This window comes from Apodemus sylvaticus, chromosome 2 (assembly GCF_947179515.1).
Source record: "Apodemus sylvaticus chromosome 2, mApoSyl1.1, whole genome shotgun sequence".
Lineage (NCBI taxonomy): Eukaryota > Metazoa > Chordata > Mammalia > Rodentia > Muridae > Apodemus > Apodemus sylvaticus.
In genome coordinates this window covers 25,494,715-25,506,645 of record NC_067473.1, presented here as the reverse complement: position 1 = coordinate 25,506,645, position 11,931 = coordinate 25,494,715, and the positions used below count along the sequence as shown (strand labels likewise).

Genomic DNA, 11,931 nt, shown 5'->3' with positions numbered 1-11,931 from the left:
GCTTCTTCCTCGTACAGCACTGGAACTATTCTATTGGTTTACCTGAGAGGGCTTGCACCTCTCTGACTGGGAGCCTCAGTTGCACAACCCAGGATGCCAGGGTGTTACAGTCCACATTTGCAGATGGCCTTCATCCTCCCTGGAAGCCTGTCCTAAAGGAAATGGGATCACACTTCACCAGGGGGATTTGGAACAGGAGCAACTTCCTGACTGATGGTTTCCTCCAATAGAATCTTTAAAAATAGAGTTGCTTCCTATTTGTCAGTTTTTGTGTCTGTTTTTTTTAATTGAATGAAAATACACAGGATAGATTTTTTCAAGACTCTTTTCATGAATTTATATGCTTGTGTTGTTAAACAGAGACAGTTTATTGCATATTTAGAGACAACTTAAAATGCTTCAGTTTTTTCCCTAACAATTTAACATACAGCAAAGGTCTTGCTCTTATCTCTTAAAGGATCTCAAAAGTGCTTTAGAAAAATAATAAGCAGGAAATATTATGCTTATGGGACAATAAATGATTGAACATAAATAATATTACTTTCTCATTATTAGCTATTTGAGACAAACCCTGAAAAACCCAGAATTGAATTTCAAAAGCAAGCCTTTATTTTGTTTATGGATTGATGGATGCTCTAGGAAGCTGGCAAATGAAGATAAATATGAAGTGTCATTTCCATCTAGTGGCCACTTTGTGTCACTGCCACCATTTGAGTCAGCTGAACCTCAGCTCTGATCCCAGGCTCTGTAAACAGTTAAGCAGCCCTGGAAGGGGGAGAGTCCATTCTTCCTGCTTTAGGAGCCAATCATAGGTTACCAACAAGAGCCAATGAGAGACTCTCAGACAGATGCTTGTGCTTAGACAGTATCCTTTCACTTTTTGTTTACTAATTGAATTTCATCTTGGTGACAGAATGTGATCCCACTGATAAACCGCTTTGGAATTTATTAAAACTTCTTTTTGAAGTGAGTTTTTGTGACATTCTGTGGGCACTTGATGAACTTCCTATTTTTCTTTTTATATTTGTGTGAGCGTGTAAATTTCCAGCTAACACAGCAAGTTTAAATATTGGGTTTCTCCACCTTCTCATAAGCTTCCTTTATTCCTGACATCATTTTGCTGACACAGGCAACATAGACAGACTTGGCCTCTCTAACTTTGATTCATTGCTTCTTTCTGTGCTGACATTTTTGCCCCTGTATTTACAGTGACTCCCACTGCCCTCAAGTCTCATTTATCTACTACCAATTCCCTTTTATTGTTTCAGGAAAGAATTTGTTTGGTCTCTGTCTGTATCTGTCTCATATGCATGTGTGCACACACAGGTGAATGTAGAGTCCATGTTGGGTTCCCTCTATTACCCACACTTTCCCTTTTGATACAGGGTCTCCCTTTGGAGCTATAGCCTGCCGATTTGGCTATACTGTCTAGCCAGTGAGCGGTTGGTATCCACAGTGTCTCTTCTTTGGAGATGTCATCATCATGGGTGCCATGTTAAATCCATGCCTGTTTTAAAAATTATTCTGCCTTCTCTTGTCAGAAACTACATCTCAATAGTTTTGCTGCTTCCTATTTGTTCTTTAGCAAACAGGATACTTAGTGTTGTTACTGTTGGGTTTGATAATCATGTTGCTTCATGCATCTCTGGTGGATCACTTTAGCTCGGTGTGTGTGTGTGTGTGTGTGTGTGTGTGTGTGTGTGTGTGTTTCCCTATGTGCACTTGCCACACGTGTGCAGTTGTACATGGAGGAGGGTGTCAGACTCCTCAGAGCTGGATATCATTGTGAGTGAGCCATGTGAGTGCTGGGAACTGAACTCAGGTCCTCTGGAAGAACAGCAAACATTCTCAACTGCTAAGCCATTACTTCAGACAGGCAAAAGCTTTATGATTTTTGAGTATGTGAACTCCACATAATCTCCTGTCAATAGATACTTAGTTCTTATTTCAAGTGAGGCTAGACTCCACTCTTTTACTTGTTTATTTACACACTGTCAGCCTAGATTGCGCAGGTTTTGGAGCTATTCTGACTTACATCCCAGTCCCATGTCCCTTGTTACTTGCTGTTTCTCCTGGCCAAGTGCTCATGGTCCGTCTCTCATGGTGGCTCCCTCCTCCTTTGGTCTCCTCTCTTCTCTCTCTCCTGTTTACACTTGTAGCCCCAAGTCAGATAACTAAAAACACACCTACCTCTATCTATTGCCCAATGCCAGGCTTAGCCTTTTATTTGCCAATTAACTTGTGGAGCAAGGTAACACAGCATCCCTTGGTGTAAATGAGAATCTCCTCATGGGGCAACCAGATCTTGAGGTATAAACATTATCATTTGATAACAATCAGCACCAAACCAACCTCCTACTGCTATGAAATTGATCAAAGCCATGTGATTATTTTCATGAACACTTCTTAGATATTAAAATTTTGGAAACACATCAGGATGAAGTATCTCTGAAGTGACATTTGGACATCCATGTGGTTAGTGCTACGAAGAAGGGAGCATGGGCCCATTCCACTCCTGCTGCTGAATGCAGCTGAAGCTCCTAAGAACTCCTGTTGGCATGACTGGGCATGGAATACATATGTCTGCTATGTTTTGTCAGTGGTTTGAGCTCATGATAAGTAATATTGTTAAGATGTAATGTGTCATGTGACTTGAAGTGCTGTGAAGAAAGCACCCATTGTCTCTGTGACCAATCATCGTGTGGTCGCTGCGGCTTGTGCTAGAAATTGGCCAAGGAAAATAGTTAGGCAAATTTTATGTTGTATATCTTCCATCATCAATTAATATAATTATGATTAATTTCTGTTTGCAAAAGCACTTCGTCATATGGACAGCACATTGATTTTCTGTCTTGGTTTCCAGGAATACCCAAGACACAATTCACATATCAAATGATACTCAAGAAGGAAGAACAAAGTATAAATACTCTAGTTCTTCTTAGAAGGGGGAACAAAATTCCCACAAAGTGTGGAGCAGAGACTGAGGGAAAGACCATCCAGAGACTACCCCACCTAGTGATCCATCCCATATACAGCTACAAAACCCAGACACTATTATTGATGCCCACAAGTACTTGCTGCCTGGAGCCGGATATAGGATATAGCTGTCACCTGGGAGGCTCTGCTAGTACATGCCAAATACAAAGGGGGACAGTTTCAGCAAGCCACTAAAGAGGATCACCAATAGCGGAGGAAGAGAAAGGATCCAAGTATCTGAAGGGGTTTGCAGCACCATAGGAGGAACAACAATATGAGCCACCCAGTACTCCCAGAGCTCACAGGGACAAACCCATCAACCAGAGAGTGCACTCACAAAAAAGGACCTAGCCTGTCAGGACTCTGAAAGACCCAACAAAGATCTGAAACTGTGGATGCAGATATGTGCACCCAATCAATGACAGAAGCACCTGATCCCTGTTAATGAGCTAGGGAAGGCTGAAAGAAGTTGAGGGCAATCCAGGAGGAGGACCAGCAGTCTCAATTACTCTGGACCTCCAGAATCTCTCAAACACTGGCCCACCAAACAGGCAGCATACACCAGCTGATATGAGGCCCCCAGCATACATACACTAGAGGTCTGCCAGGCCTGTGTTCATTTAGAGATGGTTTACCTAACCCTCAAGCGATAAGAAGTTCCAGGGAATTTAGAGGTCAGGTGGGGGTGGGGTGGGGACATCCACGTGGAGATGGGGGAGAGGAGGAGGTATGGGATATGGATCAGTTGGAGGGTGTACAGGAGGTGGTGGGGTGGGGTATAAAATATGGAGTGTATGAAAATAACTCATTAATTAACTAATGCACAAAGTGGCTTCGAAGAAAGGAGTCAAGATTTACAAATCAAATTTTCATTCATAAATAAATTAAAAAACAGGCTTTAAAATGACAGTTAATAAAAACAGTAAAAAGCATGAGCAAAAATGAAAAGTAATAAGAACATATAACATCCCAATAACCTAACAAATACCAAAACAATAAAAAACAGAACTTCAACCAAAAGTCTAACAGTAAATTATATGAAGCACAGTTCTCTCACTGCACTCTTAGGAACACAGAGACAGAGGTACAGCCTGTTTCTCCTCTTGGACACTTGGTGGCAGGGCAGTCCTCAGTTCTCTCTCAAGGGGTGTTGTCAGAGCAGGAAAGGGAATGACATCCTGAATCAGCTGGCTCATTGGCTGGGTAGTTAGGGCCTATTCGCCCTGAGGAATTGAATTATGTAGAGGAAGATTCATCCAGGAAATTATGTGGTTGTTGAGGATGGTGCTCTACAGGGGGGTCCTGAGGTGGGAAATCATTCTGCAGGAGGCCCTCTTCCTGGTCTGTGGAAATTTCAGCTCTTGCTACCATTTCTGGGACCTGGAAGAGGAAGGCAGCTATTAAGATAGAGGCTTGGTGGGGATATAAATGTCAGCTGTCTGGCTTCTGCCTCCCACCACCTCTGCAGGAAAGTTATCATTGATCTTTGAACTGACACCATTGCTGTTATAACTGCAGGCAGGGCAAAATATTCAGCAACACTCCCAAATACATAGGCTGACAAGATGTCACTCAGACTTCTATCAGAGCAAACCAATAAATGGGCAATGGGAAGAGACTTCATTGGGTTCCCCCCAAAAAGCAGAAGGTCACATGCCACCTGATCAATTAAAATGAGAAGCACTCAATGATGTTTCCATTTGGTTGTTATTCCTGCAAGTTGTTTCCCACCTGGGAAGTCATACATCCCTTGCATGACCTCTGTCACAGGACCTATATTTTTTTTTTCCTTTTTTAAAATTATATATTTTTATTTTCTATATTCTTTGTTTACATTCCAAATGATTTCCCCTTCCCCCTCCCCATATGTCCCATAAACCTTATCTCCACTCATTCTCCAATCACCACTCTCCTTTTTCTCTGTCCTGATACTCCCCTCCAATGCTAGATCAAGCCTTTCCAGGATCAAGACCCTCTCCTTACTTCTTCATGGGAGTCATTTGTTATGCTAATTGTGCCTTGGGTATTCAGAGCTTCTGGGCTAATTCATATCCACTTATCAGAGATTGTATTCTATATGTATTCTTTTGTGGTTGGGTTTCCTCACTTAGGATGATATTTTCCAGATGCAACCATTTGCCTAAAAATTTCATGAATTCATTGTTTTTAATTGCTGACTAGTATTCCATGGTGTACATATACCACATTTTCTGTATCCATTCCTCCACTGAGCGACATCTGTGTTCTTTCCAGCTTCTGTCTATTATAAATAAGGCTGCTATGAACATAATGGAGCATTACACGACCTATAATTTGCTCAAAGCTCTGCATCATGGCATCTCCCCTATAATGAGCACATGCAGGAATGTGACAGGTTATTAATCTGTCACCCTTATTGTACTGTAGTTTCAAGCAGAGCAGCAAAATACCCTTGCCAACAATTCAGTATCTCACAAGAGCCTAATATCCCAGAATACTTGCACATAGACAAAGCAATGTACAACCACATTCCATGAGGTCAGTGACTGCTTGAGCGTGTGGATTAGAAAGGTGCTAGGTGAAAGCAAAGATGGATCCAATGGAAAAATGGTATAAAACAGTATTAGCCTGATTGAACTGGTTGTCCCTACCTGATGTTGGGTTTGGAGGTTGCTGGTCTTCTCCTGTTCGTCTTTACCATTCATATTCAAGCCAACCAAGTATTTCTCTATGAGAGACCAGTCAAGAAGTACTTCCTTGCTCTCCTGCATCAGCATGAACCTTCTTTTCTTCACAAGCATCTTCTCCATGAGGAGCCGGCTATGCAGGTTGCTGGAAGCACACTCTGTATAGTAAGATCCTCCTCCATTCATACTTACAGGTCCCATTAAGCCCACCAGGACCCAGGTTTCCCTGAAGACCTAATACAATACATCTTAATACATCCATCACAGCTGCACAAATAGCAAACAGCAACTTGAGGTAGTAAGGATTGCTGCAGCCCAAATACCAGTAAGTGTCCACGTCTCTCCAAAAGAAAGGGGGATCTTCAACTATCCATGACAGCCCAAAGCAACAGGGCAACATCTATTAGTAGGGAGCAAATCCCATCAAAGAAGGTCAGTAGAACCAAGAGGAAGGCATTCTATCCTTGTATTATATCACAGTCAGGTCTATAAACCCTGCCTGAGTACCAGAGACCTTGTACTGCATAATAACCCTCTCATGAACTAAATCACTTTTCTATCTAGAGACTCCTGAGTATGCCTTGATAATACTGGGAGGGGTAACAGTCTCTTACAGACTTATAAAAAGTGAGTCCAAAATCCCAAGGCACACTGTTGGCTAAACATCAGAAGGATAGAACCAGACCTGCAGACTCTCCAGTCTAGAAAGAAAGGAAGGCAGAAATGGCCTTTCCACAGCTGGTGGCCTCCCTCACTGGTACTTACCTATAGAAGTTAATCTCCTTCTTGCGATCCTGGATGTTCTCTCGGGCCTCAATCTTCTCCATCTCTAAGTTGTGAAGAAATGACTTGATCTCCTTCTCCTTTAACTTCAATTGTTCATACATTGGATTCAGCCTCTGGAAAGTCCTATTACCAGGAACAGAGAACTCCATGAATGTGGATGGTTAAGAATACATCATCTCAGGCTGGGTCCTGTACTACCCCACACTCAGAAAACCACATTCTAAATTCTATATACTGGGATATTCTTCAGCTTTGGAAACTTGTTTTCCTGTCTCCGGGGCAGCAGAAGCTAGGCATCCAGGTGTAGGGTGCCATGGCTCCCTGTGTTCACTCAGTAGGGCTGGAGATGCAGTCTAAGCAGCTATAATCTCAAGAGCCCAGGCCACAGATCTTCGCCCACTAGAAACCTGTGGTTGTATATTTCCTATTTTCACAACAGGAATTCTAAATCGTGAATAACTTATACCTTAGAGACAGACATTACACATAATTGTGGAGATGAGACCAGACATCATGACATCTTTATAATCTGCTCAGGAGATACAAATGTATGAACAATTGTGACCCCGGAGCCAAAGAACAGTGTTGATGGGGGCTCCCAGAGTTCAGTGCTAACATATACTTGAAACTGTCTTACGGGTAAATCATCAAGACAAAACACAGGCCCCTAGATTCCAAAGTGTGAAGCGAGATATAACCATACAATGTGCTTGCACAGGTAGGTGCATGTGAACACACAGAGACACACAGATTTGGACACACACATACAAGGAGAAATGGAAACAGTTAGAGAGTGAGATAAGGATAGAAACTGGAAGAGCACAATGAGATGCAGAAGAATTGCATGCAACATTACTGTCTCAGAGTATAAGGCCCACAAAGAGGAACAGGCAGAGCATCAGGCGTCTAGTCAAACACTGAGTTGAACAATGTAGACCAGGCCTCTCCAGCTGCTTCCAGGAGTTCCAGCACTCAGTCCTCTGCCAGGCAAGTACAAACCCTCACCACAAACTCACAGCTCCTACAAACTCACAAATCCACCTCATGTCAAGGGCTTTCTAAATGCACTCTGGGACTCATTTTCCACTATTTCTATCCCTGAATTATTCATTCCCACAACAAGTCCTTCTTTTCCATTGGAGGGATCAGAAGAGTCAATTTCCCACATCACTGCTGAGCACGCTTTAGGTTCTGCCTCTCCTCTAAGAAGTATTTCGGGGCCTGACGTTGGGCACAGGGACATTCTGGTGGTACAGCTTCCTAGAAAACCCCACGTTAAAAGGGTAAGATGAGGGTGACATTGCTGACCCCAGACTGACACCACTGTGTTTGAGCAATGCATACCTCTTGTTCATGGCTCCCTCTGTGATGGAGATCAGGCAATCATTCACCTCGTTTCTCTCCTGGGTAATGAGCTGCAGCTCTGTGGTCAGCTTCTCCTCTTCCTTCTTGGCCTGCTTCTTGCTTAGGACAGTTTCAGGGGAAGATGTCTGCCTGCCATGCCCTGTAGGTAGAATAACACAGGTGAACTTGCATGGTGGGGACACAGAGTGTAGACAGATGACCCTGAGAACCGTACAGAAGGACAAGAGGCCTAGAAACCAGTGACACCACACAGGGTTTGGTTCAGGCTTGAGATGCCTCCTCAGTGGATCTCAGCTCTACCATCCCTGTATAGAGACCAGGAGATATGAACAGACAGGTGTGTCCTCTGCCTCTCCACACATGCTTATGATGAGCAGAGAGATGGCTTCTATTGGCTTATTGACAACTGCTCAGGGTGCATCTTGGCTTCAGAACCCTCAGTCCTGTAGTTTCACAAATCAGATGATAAATTCACGGTCCAAAAGTACATAAGTATGTGGAGATGTTCAAATATCCTACCCTGTTACTTGATGCCCAGGACATGGGATTATAACATTATGCAGTTGTAAATGCGAGTCCTTGTAGCTCCCAGAGTACTTGACAAGGAGTTTCAGCTGTCATTATTTCACCGTGACTAGATGGAGTTGGGCAGGAGAGGGAAAGCCAGAAAGATGTGATTTACCATTGTCCTTGTTCTAGGGTGTCCTTGGCAATCTGTTTTAGGATGCTCCTTAAGTCACCACAGAAACATCTGCCAAACTCAACCTAAGGCAAAACCTCACTGAGTTTTTATGTGGTCCTGCAGCACTGGCCTGTTTCTCAAGACTGCAAAGTTAGTTTAGATTTCACTGGAAACTTAGGGAGAAAAAAAAAGCTTATTTGAAGGTTGGATGCATAAAAGCTGACATCTGCTACTTAGAATTTTTAAAAATAATATCTGGTTAAGGGAAAAATGTCAAGGGCTTTTCAAATCTGCATCAATTTGAATAAAACCATTGTCACAGTACTTGTGAAAAGTCAAAACACTTTTGGGTGAAGTTAGAATTGATTTTTCCTTTGCAGAGATTGACATAAAAGCAAAACCTTAGAGATCACAATCTGAAGTAGTTTTGTGAGAACTGCCCAAGCCCAAATCTTCCAATTAAACTCATGTTCCAGAAGATAAAGTGTTTGCTGAATTAGAGTGTCTAATTTGATAGATATGGGTATCTCTTGCCTTCATAAATAGTGTATCAAGAAGTAAAATCAGACAAGGCTGTACTCCTGATAAGGTCCTGGATATCAAGGAAAAGTGATTAACATATTTTCAAGATAAATCAGTTTGGTTGAGATACCCACATGCCATGTTTTCTAGAAAAAAGAAAGTTACATATTAAAAAACAGCTTTTTTCTGGTTTACAAATGAACAAAAGTTGTAAATCGATTTAACATGAAAAGTTGGCTTGTTGAATAATTTCTTCTAGAATGTAAATTTATCCTGAAAATAAAATATAATGGAATCCAAAAAAAAAATATCATGCAGCTTGAGAACATGCTCAACACACTGATCAGATCCCCCTACTGAAACACCAAACACTCCAGAAGTATCAATTGAATCACATCTCTGTCTGGGTGTATCCCTTGCTACAGGTTTTTGTATGTAGTACAGAAATGCCTGCCACCTACAGCTGGTGATATAGACAGGTAGGGTGGGAACTGTCAGGGAGATGAGAACATAAGGTAATGGCCTGGAGCACAATTCTCTCCCTGCTGTCAGATAGCCACTGATGCTAAACAAAGCCATGAGAGTGAAGGGCAGTGATGCCCTGCCCTAAACTTGCATACGTTAGACCCTCTGTGACTCCTGATGCTCTCATTCTGTCCCCTGTAACACCCACTATACCCATTGAAAGTAAAGACTTGGAGTTCACAGAATAACAGCTTTGACCTTGCCATCTCCTGCCTTAAGGACTAGAGAAAATAATGTTCTGAAATCCTTGATTTTCAAGAATTGTGATAATCATGAAAGTTCTTTTCCTACCCAGACACTGCAGTTCCTGTGCCCCATTGTTAGAAAGGCCAGCTCAGGACACCCCTGCACATCCACTTCCCCGAACTTACTCCGCATTCCCCAAGACCAGCTCCTTCGTCCTTCATTACTCTCAGAAGAAAGAGCAGTTTCCTTCCTCCTCTCTCTAGTTTCTCTCCCATCTTCCCTCGCTCTTCCAAAAAGGTTTCTCAGTCGGGCAAACATGTCTATGGAAGTATCCTCTAGACACTGACTGAGAAACCTTAGTGTACGTGTTGTTGCTACAACACTGGTGACATCACAGAGGATGCCAAGAACTCTCCAGGAGATAATAGAATGTCCAAGAAGGGAATGGTGATGTCATGGGGTACAGCTTTGGCTCCCTGCTAATTTTCTTCCTGTACCAACAAGAAGCTGAGGTGCCCTTTCCTGGAGACTTTCCTGGGGCATAGCCATTGAGCCCATCCTCCTTCGAAAGCTGGGGTTTGCTCTAGGCTTGATTGGCACAACCTAAGTTATCCCGATGTATCTCTCTGAGTGTTTACTTTTCATAACATTTTCAGAAATGTCTCATCCTACCTCACATTTCCCTCAATCAGCAATATGAGCCATTACCGTGCACTGAGAAATCACTCCAGTTTTAATATGCAGTCAAATGCTCTTCTGTCTCATCATGTACAGGTGGGCAAAATCATATCCAGGCAGTTCCTGCAGGGCAGGTTGCAGTGTGTGTGTGTTAGGGGTATCAGTCATGATGTCCTGTTCTTAGCATTTTGAAATTTCCCCAAGATCCCTTAGGAGAGAGAGAGAGATGCAGTCTTCATAGTGCTGGCAATAGTTTTGAGATCTGTTGGTAGGGAAATTAGAATATTGGAGCCACCAATGGAAAGGCCCTCAGGCTGAGTATGAGGCTCTCATCACTTCACCAGTGTCACCAAATGGGGATTGCTTACAGCCCTCTGTAAGCTATAAAATGAGATTCTGTGAGAAAAAAATAAAATAGTAACAGCAATAAGGGCGTGCAGGCAGAAGGTGTAGGAAAATATGATAGATACAGGTCAGTGCCCAGAGCAAGGGCCTAGCATCTCTGTTTGAGTTCATAATTGGCCCCATGAACCACACAAACACTTATCTCAGTCAGACAGGGCAGATATATTGAATTCAGACTTTAATATTGATCGATCAGAAAGGTAGCTCAGGTTTTAGTTGCTAAGCAATCACCCCAATCATCTGTCTTTGTAAAGTAATAAATTCAAAACAAAACAAAATAAAAAAGCACAATAGCTCATATGAAGTGGTCACTTCTGTTCAGGCCATTTCAGTTATAAGAGTACATATGGCTCTTAATTTGATGGGTCCCATGGAAAGGTTTCAGAATATTGTAAGGTTAACAAACATCATACTGAACATAACAGGATGTGATCACCATGACCTTGCTGAGACAAGTTTGTTTTTCTGTGTCAATGATTGGCTGGCATATTACAGCAACAAACTGAAATAGGGGTCAGACATGGAATAAAATGGCTGTAGCTATACTGGTGGGTACAGGCCTCAGCATTAGAAAACCCAGGACTCTCTCAGTGACTAGTGCTGACCTAAGAGTCCTAAGAGCCCTGCTTGTAAGCCTAGCTATTAGAAAGTGGAAGTAGGAATATCTAAGCTGAAGGTTAACCTGGCAAGCCAGGTAGAGGACAACATGGAATATTTGAGACCCTGTTTCAGGAAACAACACTGAAAAATACCACACATCCAAGGCCTCACCTAACAATCCTTGTCTGTTATAAAGAACTTACCATTCTCTCCTTATGAGTCTTTCATTCTAGGAAGATGGAGAAGTAGAAATGCTCTTTTTATTCTGAAGATTTTGTTCTCTCTTTCCCTGGGTCTATATTAAGAACAATGAAAGTGGGTATCACCTTCTGAACAACTGTCATATGTACTGCTGCTAGCATGATATTGTGCCAATGACAATCTCCAGCTTCCCTGAATGCTGGTGCCCCAATATGAAGTATCAAGTGCTGTGGCTAAAGACCATTGAATCTTTCAAGGGGCTAGGCAGAAGCCATCAAAGATACTCTACCTCTGTGTCCTGAGATTAAATCAGGCAGACATTTGTGAACTTAGTGGGTT

At 42.5% G+C, this 11,931-nt stretch overlaps 1 protein-coding gene across 1 annotated transcript; it reads right to left on the bottom strand.

Moving 5' to 3' along the window:
• Nucleotides 1-4,212: 4,212 nt before the first annotated feature.
• Nucleotides 4,213-10,026, bottom strand: LOC127677772 (disks large homolog 5-like). Its single transcript, XM_052172781.1, has 5 exons — nucleotides 9,894-10,026; nucleotides 7,773-7,932; nucleotides 6,408-6,551; nucleotides 5,607-5,787; nucleotides 4,213-4,356 (listed from the first exon to the last, which is right to left on the bottom strand). The coding sequence occupies exons 1-5, from the start codon at nucleotides 10,024-10,026 to the stop codon at nucleotides 4,213-4,215; spliced, it is 762 nt and encodes a 253-aa protein (XP_052028741.1).
• Nucleotides 10,027-11,931: the final 1,905 nt, after the last annotated feature.